This window comes from Propithecus coquereli, unplaced genomic scaffold (genome assembly GCF_000956105.1).
Source record: "Propithecus coquereli isolate 6110/MARCELLA unplaced genomic scaffold, Pcoq_1.0 Scaffold34, whole genome shotgun sequence".
In the NCBI taxonomy this organism is placed as follows: domain Eukaryota; kingdom Metazoa; phylum Chordata; class Mammalia; order Primates; family Indriidae; genus Propithecus; species Propithecus coquereli.
Genome location: NW_012149063.1, coordinates 5,510,404 through 5,525,369, shown reverse-complemented (window position 1 = coordinate 5,525,369; position 14,966 = coordinate 5,510,404). Strand labels below are relative to the sequence as shown.

General features: G+C 39.0%; 1 protein-coding gene across 2 annotated transcripts in view; it reads right to left on the bottom strand.

The window, feature by feature from the left end:
• PDK1 (pyruvate dehydrogenase kinase, isozyme 1) overlaps positions 1 to 13,366 on the bottom strand; it is a 26,805-nt gene extending 13,439 nt beyond the window's left edge. For both annotated transcript variants that reach the window (XM_012650806.1, XM_012650807.1), the window contains exons 1-8: positions 13,070 to 13,366; positions 10,989 to 11,130; positions 8,624 to 8,695; positions 6,140 to 6,324; positions 5,668 to 5,763; positions 4,620 to 4,697; positions 3,041 to 3,117; positions 610 to 708 (exon numbers count right to left, since the gene is read on the bottom strand). In XM_012650806.1, the coding sequence (XP_012506260.1) occupies positions 610 to 708; positions 3,041 to 3,117; positions 4,620 to 4,697; positions 5,668 to 5,763; positions 6,140 to 6,324; positions 8,624 to 8,695; positions 10,989 to 11,130; positions 13,070 to 13,271 (951 nt within the window). In that variant the 5' untranslated portion in view covers positions 13,272 to 13,366. The remainder of the gene's footprint in view (positions 1 to 609; positions 709 to 3,040; positions 3,118 to 4,619; positions 4,698 to 5,667; positions 5,764 to 6,139; positions 6,325 to 8,623; positions 8,696 to 10,988; positions 11,131 to 13,069) is intronic.
• Between the last annotated feature and the right edge of the window lie 1,600 nt (positions 13,367 to 14,966).

Here is a 14,966-nt window from a genome sequence, read left to right as displayed (position 1 = left end):
AAAAAAAAAAAAAAAAAAAGATTATTTGAAAAAGAGAAAGACCATCATCCTCTTAAGAAACTGGGCTATCTGAATAATGCAGTGGCAAAGGCATAGCACTGGGGTCAGAGGACCAGATTTCCTGTCCTGTGGCATTTAAATTCCCTGTGTGATCCTGAGCTAACCACTGTGGCTCAGTCTTCTCATCTGTAAATTGAGGATAAAATTCCCTGTGCTCCCCATTAAGGAGCTGTTAAGAGAGAATCAAACGAAACAAAGTAAAAGTAGATGAAAAAGTACTGTTTAAAAAATTATGTACTATCTCCATAACACTGCAAATACCCCATTATTTTAGATTTTATTATGCTTACCAAAGTAAAATTAATGATTACTGGTAAATTATCTGTCTCCGAGATTTACTTTAACTTGAAACACTTGGATTAGGGACCAGAATAGAAACAGACTCAAAGGGTAATTCTATAATCTGCCAGATAAATGAAAAGCAGTGTGCTTATTATCTATTAAAGACAAGATTTCTTTCCCATGAGAACAGATTATGTCTTCTAGAAATTATGTGTATGGTTATCCTTGCATGCCTGTACATCAATTAAAAAAAACAAACACACTTACTTTCACAGTCAAATCCTCGTTACCCAGTGTGACGTGAACTTGAATAGCGGGGTAAACACCTCTGTCGGCATGGTGTTCCATAGTCGCTCTCATTGCATTCTGAAACAGGGTCATATCAAAAACACGACTTTCGAAAAAAAGGGAAACTATAACTGTCAAGTACATATACACTATTTAAGGTTTTAAATTCAATGGAAATATGCCAAAGAATCATTCTTATAATGATATTTAAAGAGTCACTTTTTTAAAAAAATTGAGTCAATTTATCAGGGAATTTGAGGGATATTTTAATTTAAAGATTCCACCTAAATTCTACGTATTTTCTAAAATCAAACCTCTAAACACTTTTAACCAGTTTACAATAAAGCAGAAAATTTTGTCCAAACATTTTATAATTGTAGTAAATAACAGGAAAAATTTATTTTTGAAAATGGAGTTTCAGCTCTATTTTTAGAATCATTTTAATTGTCATGAATTTAAGAGAAAATAATTTTTTTCATATGTTATTAACAACAAGAGCCTTATTATGATGGAGAAACAAATCCCTTCATCTCTAGTTTGAAACTAAGGATATTTACATTGTAAAACTGATCAATTTCTAAAGAAAACAGGGTACAGAATGCCAATATATTGTGAGCATTAAAGAAAAACATGACATGTAGCATTGGAGTAGAAACTGATAGACTAGATCTAACTAAAAGGGCAAAAGATGGGACTGAATTTGGAAATAAGGGTGTGTGGCCCTGGCACGCCAATCAACCAATCAGAAATGAGTAGCCTGAGCAGATTCCACCATCTCTACCAAAGGCAGTTTAAATGTTAGGTGAAAGCCATTATTGACATTATGTAAAATATGTTATATAATATGGAATACTTCTATAATAGGGCATAAGATCTTTTTTTTTTTTTTTTTTTTTTGAGACAGAGTCTCACTGTGCTGCCCGGGCTAGAGTGCCGTGGCGTCAGCCTAGCTCACAGCAACCTCAAACTCCTGGGCTCAAGCGATCCTCCTGCCTCAGCCTCCCGAGTAGCTGGGACTATAGGCATGTGCCACCATGCCCGGCTAATTTTTTCTATATATTTTTAGTTGTCCGATTAATTTCTTTCTATTTTTAGTAGAGATGGGGTCTCGCTCTTGCTCAGGCTGGTTTTGAACTCCTGAGCTCAAACAATCCGCCCGCCTCGGCCTCCCAAAGTGCTAGGATTACAGGCGTGAGCCATCGCGCCCGGCCCAGGGCATAAGATCTTTATGTGACTGAAATTTCAGGGGGAAAAAAAAATTAGTTTTAAGTGCCAATCACTATTCACTTAACCACTGTGATAGAAAGACTTTTGTAAGGTATTAGTTACATTCTTGCTATCATAGAACAAAAGAGCATTCTGGTGCTGTTCGGAGATATTCAGTCGGTTTCCTTGTGTTTCAGCGTATTTCTCTTTTACATTATCAAACTGAAAGCCACCTCTAGTCTCTTCCAGTTTGCTGCTAGCTGAAGACACGGTAACCAAAGTACAAAAGACTATAGGCCTCTGACGTACGGAAGTCATTTTTAGCTAGAGGGACCCATGCCACTCCTCACCCATTTTACTGTCAATTGGCAAGTGTCACTGGGTAGAAAAAAGGTACTCTCAATATTACCAGCATTAATTTTTTTTTTACCTTCTCAACCCAGCTTTTCTCCACTCTGGAAAAACCAGGAGGAGAAGGTCTCATAATTTTATTTAGTTTTCAAAATTTGTTGTAAACAGTAAATATAACAGCAGAAGTCCTGTAAGTCCATATAAATGATTTTCTCAAAATAAAAAAAAGCAGGTTTATCAACAGGACTTTGGTCCTTTGATGGTGGAAAGCTAAGAATCACTCTTCTAAACATTTTGTTTTATAAAAATATAAATATAACTTTACTGAGCACCTATAATATGCTGTCCTTGTGTTGGACACTTAGTATGTTATTCACAGTCTTCATATATAATCCTGGGTAGACCAGGCTGGGCAACATAGTGAGATCTCATCACTACAAAACAATAAAAAAACTAGCCAGCCATCGCAGTAACTGCCTGTAGTCCCAGCTACTCAGGAGGGTGAAGGGGAAGAGTTATTATTGAGTATTATGAGTAGTATTATCCTTGTTTTACAGAAGAGGAAACTGAGACTCAGAGAGGCTGAGTGACTTGGCCAAGGTCACACACATATTAAGTGACAGTCCTGGGATTCAAACCCATGTCTTTCTGACTCCAAAGTCTGAGCTCACTACTATATGGAGGTGCCTGTCCCTGTTGACAAAAGGCTGATCTCTTGCAATGTGACATGACAGTGACATGAAATGGCATCTTGTAATGAAACAGGAGAACCCAGTGGAATATTCGACTTTCAGAGCAGATTCCTAACCTCAGGAAAGGACCAGTAAAGGTTATGTAATACTATTTTACAAACCTTGAAAAGTTCAAACACCATGTGATAGAGATGGGATGGTACATAAACCACTTGTATTGGCTGTCCTGGTGATTTTGCTACAGAGCAGAAGAGAAAAATATGAAAGTACAGAGAGATGTGCTTAAAGCATTTTTAAGAATTATGTAGTGATGAAAAGAAAACATTAACTAGGAGGACAGTATTATTTGGGAGAGAACTGCCACATAACTTCTTCACTGTCTTAGTGTTTGAACCCCATACTCACAAACATTCATAACTGACAATGACAAGAGTCCTGTGGTCATTTCTCACAATCCTGCATAGCTATTTAACCAACCCATGCTCCCATTCTTCCCTAGGATGTAAGTCTTTTTAAAGACCACTCAGCCTTCAGGTAGGAATTTTATTCTCCCAAGAGTATTAAAGTCTATAAATTCCATAGTCCAATTCACACAAATACACTCTTTTTTTTTTTTTAAGAAGCCATTTTCTGAATGCTTCACCTGGGTGGAATATTGTCTGTTTTGTTTCAGGCATTTCTATGGATACAGAGCTGAATAAAAAAATTTGAGCTACCATCAGTTTCTCAAGGGATATTAATTCTACTTTCGAACATTTAATAGGAGCCCAGTTGGGGGCAGAGGTAAATGTGTAAAACAGACCTTTAGCAGAGCAAAAGAGTAAGACTCAGCATAGCTTAGAATTCTAATTCAATCAATAAATAAGACTCTCCTCTGAATAAGCTCCCCCTTGGGAACGTGAATGGGAAATCTGGAAGCTGCCCACAGCAGTTCAGGTTCCCAAACTATCATTTGCACACGGTAATTCTCATTTACTGAATGGTACCATCCCGGATCAAAGAGTTAATACAGCTTTAGAAACTGTCAAGCAATTCTATTTTCAGCTGGGCAACTTCTTCACTGCTTTCCCACTCTAAGATCCAGAATATGGCTTAGTAAAAGCCTATTTAATTTTATTCTTCCCACCACCTTCTTAAAGTGTTATCTTAACATAGGGAATGTTTTTTCCTCTGTTTTTCCTCAAACTAACAATGCCTCTAGGAAAAAGACTCATCAATCTCCTTTCAAGGCATCTAAATCTTTTTTGTCCAAAAGGCATCAGTCAGGGTGAAAAAGAGAACATCGGGGACAAACAGATTCTCAAATAGATGAGCATCTTTCTTTCTTCTCTTACAACCCCAGTCTTTTTCCTTCCTCAACAATAAAAATGATTTACAACTCAGGAAGTAGAAAAACGGCAAACCTTACATTACTGAAATACATATAAAAGTCAAATGTAATTTTCTTGGTATCATTTTTTTCTATGACTAGCCAGAAAGTAAAAAATAAGCAAAGAATCAAAGTTATCAATTAAAAATGAGGAAAATGGGGCAGAAAACGCCAAAATGCTTTTCGTAAATAATTCAACTAAATTTCATACATATTTACATGTATATATATTTTACTTGATTGCTGTCCTTCAGCCTTCATATACAATGAAGTTGATGAAAAAGTCCTTTTCTATTAAAGCAAAATTCTTATCATTCCTTCTCAGGTAATCAGAACACTAACCATTGAGGAAAAGACAACTTCAGGCTTACCATTTAGTTCTCCAAGTTCTAGTTCAGGAGAGTTAATATAATACAAATCACAAAGACGCCTAGCATTTTCATAGCCATCTAGTGTGAATCAAGACAAAAAGAAGCATTAAATAAATTTACTTCTGTCTCATGCATTAAGATAGCAATAGTACTGACAAATGAAAATGTAAAACTTTCTACAGAAGAAAATATACTTCAATAATCTTAGTTTAGAGAAAGTCTAAGTGTGACATGACAAAGTCTAATAGCCACAAAGAAAGAATGACAGCTATAACTACAAAAAAATTTAAAAGTCTATATGCTGAAAGACATCATAAGCAAAGTAAAAGGAAAAATAACAGGCTGAAGAAAATAATTACTATATGTAATAAAAACTTAGAATTGGTGAGGGTTTAGGAAACAGGTACTCTTATCCATTATTTGATAACTTTTTGGAAGTATCAAAATTTTAAATGCATTTAAATGTTTTTAATTCTAGGAATCCTGCCTTCTAAAATACTAGCAAAAGTCAGCATGTATCTAAAGATGTTCACTACAGTATTGCTAGTAATAGAAAAACATGAAAACAATCTAAGTGTACAACAGGAAGATGGATTAATACATACTGATACAGTCCATATAGTCATTCAAAAACTTGAGGTGTATCCATAAGTATTAACATGGTAAGGTATCTGTAAACTTCTAGAAAAAATATACAAAGCAACTTATTTTCCAAAAACGATGTTAGACCAACAACAATTGTGTATAAGTACAATTTGGCATAGGTAAACCAAATTGTTATGAATTATTGCTCCTAGTATAAGGAATTAGCAGGGGGTGGTGGGGTGGGTTAGGACTTGAATTTTTTTTAAGTGAAAGTCTCTACGGTATCATCAACAAAATATTCATCCTATACGTAATGCACAATTAATGTTATAAAGTTATTTTCAAACCCATTTATGTTAACATTTTATTTCATGATACAAACAGTTGTTTTAATAGCAAGAAATAACACTCAATGATTTTGATTTTTGTATCTTTTTTGAAAGGAGAAAATGTAAGTATTTACCTTTAATAACTTCAATTACATTGCAGTTTGGATTTATGCTTCCAATGTGTTTTTGATGAGAGGGACTTCCTTTGCCTTTTCCACCAAATAATAAAGCTATCAAAAAAGAAAAAACAAACAAAATAAGCTAAACTACCTAATTCTCTTTTCCAAATTTGAATACTGTTTCTCTAAATGGTACCAAATAATAGCAAATATTTTCCTTAAAGATAAACATTACATAAACATTCAATTATATTTTATATTCAGTAAAAATACCTTCTTTGTATGGCACTGTATTTACTTTTCTTTTTTTTTTTTAATTTTTTTAAATTTCAGTATATTACAGGGGTACAAATATTTAGGTATCTATTTACTTTTCTTAATAAGCAAAAAAGTAAACCTAAATGTTCTGCCCAAAGGGAAGTTTTCTAAATAAATTTAAAATACACCAGTACATTTTATTTAGCTTCTCTTTATGCAGGACACTTACAGTGCTGATTGAGTAACATTCTAATTGAAATGCGACTCATGTAGAATCGATCCAAAAAGTACTGAACATTCTGGCTGGTGACGGGATCCACCCCGAAGTTCTCCTTGTATTCAATCACACCCTGAGCCATTGTGGGAATGACATCATTGTGTCGGTTCCTGATCCGTATCACGGTATCTGTAAAGCTAAACAAACCCGCCTGTCAAAACAGCCAAATATTTTGACAAGTAAATTTAACACTAAAATTTAAGTTTAACCAACTATAGTAGGCAACAAATTCCTAATTTAGTAAAAGGAATATCAGTGCATGTTTTCCTATATTTATTTACATATATTTCAGATAATAATGTATACTGAATCCATGAAGGTATAAGGACCTCCAAAACAAAACTTGAAATTTAATTTTTTCTTGGATTTCTAAGAGTAAAGCTGCCACAAAACATAATGATAAAAATGTTAAAGGTTTTCTTTAGCTGTTATCAACTAAGGTCACCTGAGCACTCACTATGAGGATGGTATTACCGGAACTTTCTGCTAAGAGAAGACTGAGCACTTGCTTCTAGGGAACACATGCTCTGTAAGGAATCAAGATGAATAAGCCAATAAAGCCTGTCTGTTTTGGAACTATCCCCTAGGGTTCAAAGACAGAAAGAACCACTTAGAACAGAAAAATAGAAAAGAATTCTAATTTCATTCATCCTATGAGTTTACAAAATAGAAGACAAAAAGTAGACTGTTACATTAAGAGACAAAATTTCAAATCATCCAGTCTTTCCATTTCTGTCACTTATAAGACATTGCATGAGTAATATAAAGAACTAAATAAAAGAAGAAAGAAGTCTTAATTATGAAATAACAAAACCAATCTTCTAACATACCCATCAGAATTTATACTTCCAAATGAGTGCTTTCCCATTCAAAGTCATCATCTTGAGTACTATTAACTTATTCCAATGATGTTTCCACTGCTCAAAACATTTTTGGAATTCCTAGTTTGTAATTAGCTTCAAAGCCAAACTGTTAAACCAAAATAAAAACAACAAAACTCTTCAAAAACAACAAACAACTCATTATTCTAGTTATCTATTTATTCATTTATCTTATCTCTCTTTTCTCTTAAAAAAAATAAAAACAAAAAACTGGTCCAAGCTAGGTGGCTCACACCTGTAATCTCAGCACTTTGGGAGGCTGAGGCAGGAGGATCCCTTGAAGCCAAGAGTTTAAGACCAACCTGGACAACAAAGCGAGACCTTTGTCTCCACAAAAAATTAGCCAGGCATGTGGCTTATGCCTGTCGTGTCAGCCACTCGAGAGGCTGAGATGGAAGGATCACTTGAGCCCAGGAGTTCAAGGCTGCAGTGAGCTATGTTGCACTGGACTCCAGCCTGGATGTCAGAGCAAGATCCTGTCTCTTAAAAAAAAAAAACAAAAAAAACCCTGTATCATTGTGCCTGACTTCTTATTTTCCGGAATCAGCTCTGAATTACTAACTGTTTTCAGACAGTTCCATAGCATAATGTTAACTTTTAAGTAAGACAGCTTGGGTCCAAATCCCTGTCCTACCACTTTTTGTGAGCTATATAACCTTAAGTTACTCATCCTCTTTGTGCACAAACATTATCTCAACATGTGGTTTTAAGGATCAAATAAAACCTTTCAAGTAAAGTTTGCTCAATACCTAGGAACAAAGTAAGCTCTTAATGAACATTATCTTTAGATCAAAATCATGTTTAAAAAATAATGTGCTACCAACCCCTTTAAAGATAGTCCAGAAAAATGTGTAACAGACTCTGAGGATAAGAGGTGGTCATTACGTTGTGAGTAGCGTTCACTGGAATAAGCAAGTAACTGCCTGACTAAGGTGACTACTTGGGTTTACTGATTCTGATGCTGGTTATTAAATCAGTCATATTACTTACATTATTTTACAGACCACAGCTCAAAAACTAGAGAGCCACAATCATGTTTTTATAGGCCTTCTGTGTCTTAATATTTTTTTAATTAGTTGCCAATATTTCAAAATTGGGAGATTTTACATTGAAAATCTAAACTTAGAGCTTTTCTTTAAAATCAGAAAAAAATCAAATGATCTGCACAGCATTCTCACACGGCAACAATCAGCTGAGCTGAGGGTGGCTGTCCTTTGGGAGTATGTACTCCCCAGGTTAACAGTCCAAGTGGCACTGAGGCCACATCTAGACTTTCACTGATCATCACACTTGAACTCCATCTTTTGTTACATACAGAGGAACATCAAGCATTTCTTACGCCCAGTCCAATTTACCAATTTACGTTATTTGCCTTGCCTGTATGGGCTGCTATACATGTATCTACTATCATATGTTCCAAAGCAGTGGGAACCTAAATGTTAATCAATTTCCCTAAAGGGACCCACCAGCAGATTTAAGCTGAAGACATTTACATTTTTTATATAATGTTTAAAGGACACAAAAATTGCACTCAAGGTCAAAACCATGGACTTACTCATAAACTGCTTTAGCATCCTCAGCACTTTTGTCCTTAAAATCAAGAAGCTCCTGAAGACTCTGGATATACCTAAAATGCAAATCAATAGGAGAAGTTTGTTCTTTACATTCTAAAGGTTTAGTGTTGTGAAAATTAGCTCAAAAGCTATTTTTAACATTTTATAATTTTTAATTTAGAGTACTGCTACAAATTATGGTTGAAGTAGGAATTTTATACCCATTCACGTTCGCGCGAATTGCTGGGAACAAAGTATTAGAAGGTGCGTATTTTCTCCCCAAAGCTCAGGTCAAATTTGGTTTAAGAATTTAAAATTTCCTACTCTTTTTTTAGTTCTATCCCCTAAAATAGTTTTTAAATTTATAGTACAAATACTGATTATCATTAAGGACTGAATCTGTTACCGATAACTATGTGATCTTGGGATAAATGACTTAGTAAAGTGAGGCCAGCCTATCTTGCTTTAAGGATCTAACTTAAATGCCTACGCTTTAAAACCTTAATTTTAGCTGCTTATGTCCAGTCAACAAATATAGATCAAAAGCCTGCAATCTATCACACAGTTCTTTTGAGCAGACCTGAATAAAAAACACAAAAGTCATGAACATGTAGGTTTTTAGTTGATTTAACAATTAAAGGTGGCAAAGCACCTGTTAAGTAACGAGCAAAATGAGGAAGGCCAAATGATTTTCTCGTGGTTGTGCAGCCAAGTACAATGGCACTGCAGGGCCAGAGCTAAAAATACCTTGCTACCATCCAATTACTTTCTTTAACAGTGGAAGGTCCGCTTGGCTTGTCTGTAAGTACTTTATCTACAACGGCCCTAACTTAGCAGGCATCCAGGAGCAATGAAAGTGTTTTAAAAACCTGTAAATCCATGTTGGTTTGGAAAGCTGTTCCTGACAAGCAATATGTCTCACTGCATTCGAAAGTCAAGTGCTTCTGATAACTGCTGTTTTGCTTTGATCCTTAATTTTCTTTTCATTGGCAAGAAAAACTATGCTCTTTATTCAAGAGATATTTGACTAACCTGAGCACCACAGCAAGACCCCATCTCTAAAAAAATTTAAAAATTAGCCGGATGTGGTGGCACACGCCTACAGTCCCAGCTACTTGGGAGACTAAGGCAGGAGGATGGCTTACAGCCCAGGAGTTGGAGGTTGCAGAGAGCTATGATTCCACCACTGCACTCTAGCCTGGGAGACAGAGCAAGACTGTGTCTCAAAAAAAAAAAAAAAAGAGAGATTTGAGTATCTATAACATGCTAGGCACAGATCAGATTTCAAAAAGCAGAATATTCTATTTTTTAATGAAGAATCTTTAAAAACAGGAAAAAGCTTCCATAGAATATTATATTTTCTCCTTTGGATTCTATCATAATTCCTAAACAAATGCCTCCCACTTAAATGACATAGCTATTCCACACTTAGACTAGTTAGCATCTGATTATCATATAAGTAGCAGTCATACTTCTTTCACTTATTTTTTTAATTGAGGTTAGATCAGCTTCTCTCTCAAACTATAATGCCTACAAAAGGAAAACTAGAATCTCCCACGAATTGCAACTGGGAAACATCTTGCAACTGATTTTTTTCCATTTAAGACTTAATTCTGAGCAACTCTTCTGTTTGAAATTTGCAGTGCTTAAGAGAATAACGCTTTTAAATTAATACCATTAACAACAAAGGCTTATAGAGGTGGCCACAAATGAGTGCATACCCTGAACACCTCAACTCATTTTTGGGGAGATCAGTTTCTACATGATTCCAATAACTTCTAATTGTTTTAAAACAGAAGAATAAAAGTTTTAACTTTTGTGGTTTATAAAAAGATGTACTTCAATAAAATAAATTCAGTTTATTAAAAATATATATACCCTTTAATGCATTTCATCATTCAGACAAATCTGGATTTGAATCTCAGCTACACTATCAGTGGTATCGTCTTAGGCAAAGGACTTAACCTTTATGTCCCTCAGCTTCCTCATCTGTAAAATGGAGAAAAAACCTACTGTGCAGGGTTGTTGAAGGAATTAAAGGTAATATACATAATATCTAGCAACCAACAAATGGTAGATATTTTTCTTATAACATAGGATCCCTGCAGATTCAATGACACAAATCTTAAATCTGGTATTTTAGTGCAGTTCTGAAGTTCTGATTGGTTTTCTCAAAATCAAGGAGTGGTAGAGTCAAGGATTTAGGTACAAGCCCAGACACACCAAAAAAGGAAAAATTCAAAAAAAAAAGAGGAGGAATACTGCTGCTACCTTAAGATTTCACTGAAGAGTAAAAAAGCATTTGCTTTAATCTTGAGTAAAGTCCATGACTCCACGGAAATTGCAAACCAAAGATGGGAATCTTACCAGCTTTGTACCAACTGAACGGATGGTGTCCTGAGCAGATTATCTGGGAGGAGACTTATTTCTTTCATTATATTTGCCAATCTAACAGGCAACTCTTGCCGCAGAAACAAAAATGAGGTCTTTTCACAAGCATTCACCGATCCTGAAACCAAACACAGCAAGGAAAGCAGTAAGTAGAAGCCATAAGGCAACAGAAGCCAGGAGGCAGGGAGAAACAGGGAGTTAGCTGGCAAGGCCAGAGTGGTACAATCACCCTAAAAGCGCAGGGAATAGGAGGCAAAGATACCCATGCCAGAGGGAGGAAAGGATGAGATAACCCAGTCTTGAGTTATAAACATCCAGAATGACCTTCCAATGGCGATGTGCAACAATTAAGATACTTTCCTGTCTCCCTTACCTGCATTCTCACAGTGATGACCCATCTTAGAACTAAGGTACCTGTGCATGTCTGAGCAATGCTCAGAGTCTAATTAATAGTAGAACCTGGAAAAACCTATCCTGCATACCTTGTTGCTGTTATCATGTAGAAAATCTGTTTCCTAACTTCAGGTTTAAAAAGAGTGAATACCTGTCTAAGAAACAGGGAAATTTTAGGCTGGTCCAACAAGTGCAGTGGTGTTTACAACTAATTGATTACAAACAGTTACAAATTTCTTTGTTCCTTCTCCACTCCCACTGCTTCACTTGTTTACCCTTAAAAAATACATAGATTTAAAAGATGAAACAGGGAAATTTTGACACGTGCATGAGAAGATCCACTGATTCTATATAGAACCACTAACACTAATTACCATAAGCAAAGAGTAAGTGCAGTGGAGGGCTTTCAGGCAACAGAGAGCAAAATCACCAATGCCTGTTAAGCAACCATCTTCAGGTAGGTCCTATTCAATCATCTGATTCCTGGAAAGTCACCTGCCCCTTTCTCCACTCCTCTATCAGGATTGCTGAACAGGATAGTTGCAGAATGGCCTTTGGCAAGCAGCCCCATTTAAAGTTAAAACACCACGCCTGGCCAAGAATGCAATTTAAACTCACTAATCTTGGTACTGTAGCAGAGACAACCTTAGCAAAAACTAGATTGTTAATAGTAGAAATTATGGTATTAAAGGAAAACATCTTCTTGTGAAAGTTTCATGGCCTACTTTGGAACAAGACCAAATTCACCTTCATCAAACTAAAGTCATTTTAAAGTAAAAACAAAAACCGAAGGCTTTGAGCCAAAAATTTTGCCACTGTAAAGTACAGTTTTAAGATAAAGTTGCCAGCCATGCAGGTATCTTTCAAGCCCACTAGTGATGTTAGTGACCTAATCACACACACAATGCAGATAACTTTTTCTACTGAAATTTTATGCCTTCATTAAAGTTTGTATTAGAGTTTTCCCTTTTCCCCTCATTGCCCCCACATGGGAAGTCAAAGTTAAGCGCTTAACTTTGCAATTCCTTCTGCAATCTGTTGCACGCCTTCTAGAGAAAACCAGGGTAAAATGTGGTAAACACCAAGAGCATCGCCTAATCACGCACTGTACACGTGCTCAAGTCCTTTGCAGCTGATGAAATGAATGTGCTGTTAGTAGAAGCACTCTTAAGCCACTGCCAAGGGAAACATTCTAAGAAACACAGGGCGAGTTATTAACCTGCTTTCCCTATCATCACACCAATTCTACGCAATTATCATATGCAAAACTGGGCATTTATCATCACTCTGTGGGCTCCAAACGCGATTCCCGGAGGTGTCACGCTCTCACCAGAGCTCGAGCGCGGCTCCTCTGAAGGGGCCTGGTCGCGAGCGCGCACCTGCACACGTGCGCGGAAAGGCGGGAGCTCATTCAGGCTGCGGCCCTGCTGGTTGGTTTTCAACAATACACCGTAAAAAGCCACATGCCTCAGTTGTTTACCCGGGTGGTAAGCGCCGGCACCCTCCAGGGAGGAAGGAAGTCCCTAGGGAGCTGGGGGCGGAAACCTGAAGCAGAAGGGGTGCGCCTGAAGCGAGAGGAGCCAGCGCCGACCGAGCCCGGGTCGGCGGCCCCAGCTCCCCGCCCGGGGCCGCGCACGAAGGCCTGACGCGAGGGCCGCACTCACCGAAGTCCAGGAACTGCTTCATGGAGAGCGGGGACGGCGAGAAGCGCGCGTAGAAGTCCACCTGGCCCGGAACGCCGCGTTCGGGCGCCGGCCCGGAGCCCGAGTCCGAGGTGAGGCTGCGGCTGGAGTGGGGGCCGGCGGCGCGCAGCCCCGGGCCCGGGCCGGCCGAGGCGGCTCCGCGCAGCAGCCGCACCAGCCTCATGCCGAGCCCCGCCGGAGGAGCCGGAGCCCCGGCGCCAGGTCGCGGCTGAGCGCCTGGGTCGGGCTCTACGTGAGGTACGTGGCGGGCTGCGGGGGCGGGGAGCGGCTGTCACTGCTGCGGCCACCGCCCCCTCGGTGGAGCCCGGCCTCCTGGGCCTCTGGGCTGAGAGCAGAGCGGGAGGGAGGCGGGGAGAGAGAAGGGCGGGCACAAGTGGGGACCGCCTCTCGCCGAAGTCCAGCCCCCGACGCGCGTTGCTCGGGACGCGTGCTGCTGCCGTCCCCACGCAAGTCGGGAGGCTGGACCCGGTACCCTAAGAGGCGAGGCCGCAGGGAGCGCCCCACGAGCAACCGCAACGCGTGCGGATGGCCAAGGCACCCCGGGCCGCCTCGTCCAGCCCGCAATGTGGTGCGCCCCCTTCCCACATACTTTTGGAACATCCCATCTTTCTGCTTCCTCTTCCCTCCGGGTCTCAGCCAGAAGGCTGAAGGACAGGGCTGCCCTCCGCTTGCACACACCTCCGTGTCCTGCTGCGAGCGCGTTCCAGAAACGCTCCTCTGTGATGCAAGCCACACATTTTACAGGTGAAGAAACAGACCCGGGAGCTTCAGGATCCCACCCTTGCCAAAGAGTGGTACATAAATACGAATGTTGAACACTGGAGTGTGTGGCCCTAAATGATACCACAGCGACTGCAGTCCCAGGAGAAGAAAATGGCCAGCCCAATTTGAAGCGTTCTCTGCAGGCATTCTCCCCACGGTCAGCAGTGTACTTAAAGCGTCCCTCCACTCTCCCTGCCCTTCTTTTTAACAACCTTCTTAGGGTCACAGTTTGGCGTCTCTGTCCTTCCCAGTTTTCTAAATAGTAAACATAAGACTAGACAATTTCTAATATTGGTTTAATCCCATAGGCAGAGCTGCAGTTAATACTAAAAGAATCACTTATTTCTTCCCTCCACTTCTGGCGTGTCTTACATGCAACAAAATTACCATGAGTGTGAAGTGTATGACTCATGTAATATGTATTAGGTCATTACATATGAAATGTCCGATTTTCAATCAAAAGTTTATTATAGTTCAAACAAGAAGCAGTACAGTTCATCAAAGTGTGCACCTAAACTATCAACATAGTTTTGCCATCTTAATGATGGCTTGTTTGTGCCAGCAGCGAAGCCTGGAGAGCCAGTGGTGAGAAATTGAGAAAGGTGTTTTCCACAGCTTGTTGAGAATTGAATATTTTTCCTTGCAAGAAATGGTCTTATACCTGGGCTGGGCACAGTGGCTTATACCTGTAATCCTAGCACTCTGGGAAGCTGAGGTGGGAGCATTGCTTCAGGTAAGGAGTTTGAGGCCAGACTGAGCAAGAGGCAGACCCAGTCTCTACTAAAAATAGAAAAAATTAATGGGTGTGGTGACCGGTGCCTGTAATTCCAGCTGCTCGGGAGGCTGAGGCAGGAGGATCACTTGAGCCCAGGAGTTTGAGGTTGCTGTGAGCTAGGCTAATGCCACAGCACTCTAGCCTGGGTGACAGAGTGAGACTGTGTCTGAAAAAATAAAAAAGAAGTTGAAAGCTTGGAAGAAGTGTAAGTCAGTTGGTACAAGGTCTGGTGAATATGGTGGATGACAAAGAGTTTCCAAGTCCAATCTCTAGTTTTAGCAGCATTGTTTGTGCAACATGTGGTCGAGCATTGTCTTGCAA